General features: G+C 25.6%; 1 protein-coding gene across 1 annotated transcript; it reads left to right on the top strand.

Annotated features, from left to right (window-relative positions):
• Positions 1 to 5,369: 5,369 nt before the first annotated feature.
• LOC100791107 (citrate-binding protein) lies at positions 5,370 to 6,424 on the top strand. The gene is made up of 2 exons (XM_003523197.5): positions 5,370 to 5,698; positions 5,865 to 6,424. The coding sequence occupies exons 1-2, from the start codon at positions 5,432 to 5,434 to the stop codon at positions 6,252 to 6,254; spliced, it is 657 nt and encodes a 218-aa protein (XP_003523245.1). The 5' UTR covers positions 5,370 to 5,431; the 3' UTR covers positions 6,255 to 6,424.
• Positions 6,425 to 6,877: the final 453 nt, after the last annotated feature.

Below are 6,877 nucleotides of genomic sequence, written 5' to 3'. Positions count from 1 at the left end.
AAATAATTTCTGAAATAATTATATCCTACTTTTAGGGAATAATGATTGATTGATTAACATGAATTATGATTATGATTGATTAGCATTAATTATTTATAATAAATCAATATTTATAAATATATTATAATTAATAAAATAAATAAATAAATTTAATTATATTATAATTAATGAAATAAATATCTTTAAATATCTTGGATAATTAATAAAATTTTTATTTTTCCTCTTCTGAATCCACTTGATCCGGAAGAGGAAAACCAAGTAAGGACAATTTTGTCATTTTCTTAAAATGTTGGGTGCACCTAGCAACACTCAAGATGGAGCGAGATCATTATTGCTACAAAGCCCAAAACGTTGCTATAGCTTAGGGATGGCTCGAATAGAAACTCACCATATACATATATTTACACATGAAATTTATACATAAATATATGTATGTATATATGCAACATGAAAATAAATTCTAGCATAGTTTATGATACACCAAAATTAAAATTTTAATTTGCCATCCTGAAAATTTAATTTATAAGATTTTAAAAAATAGTTTTTAACGCTTCAAATTTAAAAGAAGGTTTTCTTTATTTTTGAATATTAATTAATAAATTATCCTAAATTTATTCAATTGAGTTTTAAGAATACTTTTTAAAAAACAATCTTAACATCTTAAAATTAAAATTCTTGAAAATATTGATTTTCGAATTCCTTTTCTAAAATTTTAGAAAAAAAGTTTTTGGTTGTTACAATTGATGCATGGCATTGATAAAAAAAAATAGCATGATGAATTTTGATAAAAGATTGATTAATAATTTGTGAAGAGTTAATTATCTTACGAATTGTTGGTGTGCAAAATAATAAGGGCGTGCTTAGTTGAGGAATAAGAAAATTATATGATTCCATGTGAATCTGACGTTTTTTATATGTTACTTTAAAGTATTTCTATTTATATTTTTTTATTTTCACCCTTTAAATCAAACACACTGTGTAGATTTGACCTTTAATTTTAATTTATTCAAAAGTGACGGCCAAAAGCAAGTCTTGAATAAAATGAAGACCTATATGATGTAATGTATCACTTTAGATCAATGTGGCAAATTCTCCTCTCTTTTTTTGTTGTTAACCAAACTAAAATATATGGTTTCTTACCTTTTCTCACAAAAGTGATTTAGCTTCTTGATTTACTTAGGAGCTTACTTTTGTAATGTTTATGACAAACTTTATGATCATAGAGAACTTTCTTTACCAAGATGAAAAGTTTTTCACAAATTCTTGTTGCCACATTTTTTTCACAAATAGCTTCTAAGAAAAAGAATATCGTGTAGCATTTCTTGAAAAAAAAAATCTTTGCAATGATTGTTCAAGACTTATTGGTAATTTTTGTTCTTTAAGAAGTATATTTTTAGGCGGTTTTCCTATTTTCTTTCTAATCACAATTCTGCTAGAAGATTGTAGGATAACCTTTTAAAGTAGAGTATCTTACCTTGTTAATGTCTCTACCAATTAGTAGTTGTCACCTTGGTGACAACTCTTATTTCTTCTTTTTTTTTCCATTGATATTGGGGACTTTTTGTTGATACCATCATTGCCTTAGATAAACTTCTTTTTCTTTTCCTTTGTATGATCTTGCATAATAAGAATTAGATCTTTGTATTGTAGCTATGTTTTTCTGGGTCCATTTAGCTTAAAGAGTTCTCTTCTTGGAACTCTTTTCCTATGATAACATTTAGTGGCATTGTGTCTTTTTTTTTTTTTGTTACAATAGGTATATTTATCGACATGGTATTTTAGAATATCCTAAACCAATTTTATCAAATGTGCTTCTTGAACTACCTATCAAAATATCTAAAGTCTTCGAACTTATATAGATCAAGAGTTAATTATTCACTTCTTCTTCTTTTTCTTCAATGTCATCCCAAAATTATATAAAAAAATGTGTCAAATTGTGATGGTTTAAATGCATGATAGAAATCATAATATTTCTAGTAATTTATTGTAACCACCAAAAAATAATTGTCATTAAGTACCTATATCTTTTTAATGATATGCACTCTAAGCATAATACTAGTAAAATCCATTCTTTGTTAAAACAATATTTATAATTGTGAATATTATTTATATAAAAAAAAGAGAGAAGAAAATAGGTGTAAAGATTTATTTTTTTAAAGATTTTCTCATCTAATTCTGAAGTACTTTGTATGTTAGTTATTTTTTTCTTATCTTATTAAATATAATTAATATACAAATATTTCATTCTCAACTACTTTGTATGTTAGTCTCATTCACTACCCTCAGAGCTGACAAGGTGTCTAGCTGCTCCCCTATAATAATAATTAGACCACATCTAGGATCAAAATATTGCAATGCATGTAGAAGATGCTGCACATATATGCATGGTTGGAAGCTTTAGCCCAAAGGAAAACTAGAAATGAAATGATGCATGATTGAAAACATGTTGGAGTCCTTTCGATTTCGCGAGATAATTAATACAGCAATAATATAGATTTCCTTTTGTAAAAGGCACAGATCATTGATTAGGTAATGTTGAATGTTAAGAATCAACTTTCTCGATCCATTGCACGATTGGTCAAGGCAACTTTGCGACGAAGATATTTCTGAAAATTTGTTATTAAATGTACGTGTGAGTAGCAGTCTACATTAAAACCTAGACAACAAAAAGCATCTTATCTATTTTAGTTAACCAACGTGTGGTTTCATGAAGAGACTAAAATAACGATAAGAAACCTGTATTAATCTGTAAGCATTCGTTTCATGAGTTGGTCAAATACTAAAAGATAAACCTATTATTGTGGCGGAATATAGCTTGCCAAAATTGACGTTTACCTTTGGTGTAATTGATAAACTGCCGTGTGCGCGCGGTATGAACGACCGTGGGCTTTTTTATCCGGTGCACTGAGAAGAAAGAGATTGGTGATTCATGAACTGCAGTTTGTCTTTGAATTTTATACGTGATAACTCCCATCATTTAATTCCAGTATGAAACGCAATATTCAGTAGAAAGTAGATGAACAAAATTGAAATTACTATTATTCTACATCTTTCTTTTTCATAGTTCAAACATAGTAGAATTATGATTTTAAAACAATTTTATTTTTTTTATAAAGTTAAAATCAAAATTTAATTTTTGAAATATAATTTCAATTTCATATGTGAAAGGGGTCTCTAATTTATTTTTTGTTATTAATTTAATTTCATCAAGTCTCATTAAAATTACTAAAATAAGTGTCACAATTGAAAAATAATTTTATCTTAAAATAAGTGTCATGTTGGGTGTAGGTAGTTTTTTAATATAATATTAATTATTTTTTTATTAATATTTTTAACAAGTTTTATTTTAGTTTTTGAATATAATATTAATGATATGGTTACCTATAAATTTGTAAAATTATCATTATTTTTACTTTATTTATTATTTTTCTTCATATGTGTTAAATATCATAAAATAACACTTATTTTAGAAAAAAAAAACGTATTCAATTTATTTCATTAGTAATAAATTATCCCAACCGTTTCAGATCAGATTTAGAAAAAATATTCTAAAATATGTTATTTTATAAAACTAATATTACATTAAATATTTTTTTCAAGACTATTCTTAATCAATATTTAGTGAGATTAATATATGTAAAAAATAAATGAGTCATTAATTAAAGAGATAAAAAAATATATTAAAAAAATATAAAATATTTTGTTTAAAATTTAAAAAATTAATTATATTTTTTAATATTTATGTTAAAATCTTAAATGTCATATATAACGTGTAGCATAAGGTGTACTTATTTTACATTTTTTTTTGTTAATTTTAATTATTAAATTTTCAACTATACACAATGCACCGTGCAGTTTCTTTTTGAAACTGTAAACGGTCCAGATGATTAATAACATTAGGTGGTCATACGGTGCCTAATTTTTTTAGATAAGATATACGTGTAAATATGTCATAATAATGTGATACTCTTGCGAACTCAGGTATAAAAAAAATAAAAAGATGTTATAAATATTATCATTTATAAAATATTTTTATTTAATTTTAATTTTATTTTCAATAATTTTTTATTTATATATGATAGTAAGTTTTAATCTAGGATATTTTAGAATTGATCTTATTTTTTAAATGATATCAACTAATTTTTTTAATTAATATCAAATTAATTATGTTACTTATATCAAATTAGTTATATACAAGTGTAGGTGGAATAAGATTTACTTATGATACTAAAGGAAAGAGTGTCTGATTAACATAATTTATATGTTTTATCTTATATTTTTTTATAAATCATATTTGATATATTTCTTAAATAGAAAAATATGATTTTTTTTTAAAAATGGTATGTTACTTGACGCAAGGGGATGGGATTTAGTAAAACAAAATAAAAAAGTTACTTGTTTATAATGAACAAAACACAGTTAAATATTATTTTTTTATTTTCATCTTTTTCTTGCAAATACTTGAAATTAATTGATATATTAATTATTATTAACAATTTTTAAATTATTATATAATATAATTATAAAATGACATACATTTTTTACAAGATAAAGGACATACTTGCACTTTTTTTTACTAAATTTTCATATACCTACTGAAACACTAAAAATATTTTTTAGAGACCAGAAAAATATTTAAGCGCAAACAATTACTCATTTTGGATAAAAACTATTATTTATAAATGACAAAGTTTTATATATGCACATTAAACACAACGGCATATATACTTAGAATTTGGTTGAACTCGAGATTACTAGTATTATTTAAGCTGAAAACATTTAACATGTAAAAATAAATATATAATTGAAAATAGTATATTGTGTTATTTAATGATAAACAAATTTTTTTTATCAATATTATATATATAACAATATTTATTTTATATAATTTGAGTGTTGAGCATTCTAAAATTTGTTGAGTTTTAGTGGTAATAATTTTTTTATAAAGAGGAACCAAATCTATGTAAAAAAAAATTATAATAACTCAAACACACTACTTAACAATTTACACTAAATCTCATTAGATAAATATAAAAAGGTACGAAGGTATATCGTAATAGTTATCAGTAATATAAATCTATAACTTTTATATAGAGAGAGGTTTAATTAAAATAAATTTTTTTTATAAGTATTTATAGATAAAAAAATAAAAGAATATGATTAGTCACTTTTTTACTTCTATAAATTACAATTAAATTATGCATTTTGACTTCGACATCAGAATTTAATTGTCACCTTCAAACCTTTCAAAAAGTAGACGGGTAATGAGATAAAACATACAAGACAAGAGAAATCAAATAAACCCTCAATGTGCGTCAACCATTTGGCACTTGATCTTCTATAAATAACAGTGTTGTCCATCAAGCGTTCCTCACGAACCACTTAATATTTGAGGAAAAAGAAGTAATCATCTTTTATCTACAACAAAACAATGGTGCCGAAACCCATTTTGTGTGTAACCCTTTTGTCATTAATAATTTCTCTGACCACTCTTTCCTTGGTTGCCGCCGATCCCACATATGGCTTCACCCGTCTTCCACTAAGTAACTCAAACTTCCAAGTCCAAAGGCCTTACGACGTTCCAGTCAGCCAACGCTACAGCTTTTCAAATGGAGTGCACAGATTTTTGGTATACTCCTCGGACAAGCCTCACATGCAAGGCAGTGCAACGGAGCCACGAACTGAGATTCGTATCACTGTAAGCCTCAACTCACACTTTTTTTTATCATTCTTCTTAATTATCAATAAATGTAAATCAATAATAAAAAATTATATTGGAAGAAAATAGATTAGAGAATTTATTATGAAAATTACTCTTCATTTACATCAAGAAGCAATTGCAAGCCTATGTTCTGACTTTGTAGGGATACGATTATACATCTGGTGTGTGGCAATTTGAAGGGTATTTTTACGTGCCAAGTGGCACAACCGGGACGTGCATCCAACAAGTGTTTGGTGGAGTATCCTCAGCCACAACCTCGCAGAGTAGAGTCTATGGTGGTTCTCTCACTCATTACCAATCGATTACACTGGAACAAAACATCTACAATAGGTGGATTCGGTTTAACGTGATCCATGATGTGGGTGCTAACAACGTGAAGATTTATATTAATGGGGGGAATGCTCCCAGGTACAATGGACCTGGCCGTGGAGCTAGCACTCACTACTTCAAGTTTGGGGTTTATGCACAACCTGGTGCTGCTTCCAACTACATGGAATCTCAATGGCGGGATATCAAGATTTTAAGAAAATAGAAATCTAGTGCTTTTGTTTCATTAGTTCCAAGTTTTGATACAACAAGCATAGATATATCAACTATAATTCAGAATAATTTACTTGAATAGTGAGAATTAACCCTCCAATAAAATACACTTTTCTTTTAGTCATAGTTTTAAACACTAGGTGTGTCATTGACAATTTGATCATTAAATCAAATTAGAGAATAACCAAATGATATAAATTAAAATAATATATATATATATATATATATATATATATATATATATATATATATATATATATATATATATATATATATATATATATTGAAAGATTGAGTGTGTACATTGACAATTGTGCTTCTTTCAACCTAAAGGTACATGGTTCTAATCTAAATTAATAGGTGTATGTTCATTCACAAAAGATAATACTTATGTTTTTATAAATTATAATTGTTTTTTATATGCATTTACATAATTTAAAAATATTTTATAATTTCTTATACTATCAATATTACAAACAATTAAATATAATAGTAAGATTAATATTAATTTGTATTCTTTTTTATTTCTTATATTTTTTATATTTATTTTAAAAACATATATCTACAAGGATAATACTTATTTCTTTAATTACTTTCATGTCTGGCCCGGGATAC

This window comes from Glycine max, chromosome 4, assembly GCF_000004515.6.
Source record: "Glycine max cultivar Williams 82 chromosome 4, Glycine_max_v4.0, whole genome shotgun sequence".
NCBI classification, from domain to species: Eukaryota; Viridiplantae; Streptophyta; class Magnoliopsida; order Fabales; family Fabaceae; genus Glycine; species Glycine max.
The sequence above is the reverse complement of the archived record's forward strand: the minus strand, read 5'-3'. Positions and strand labels throughout refer to the sequence as shown.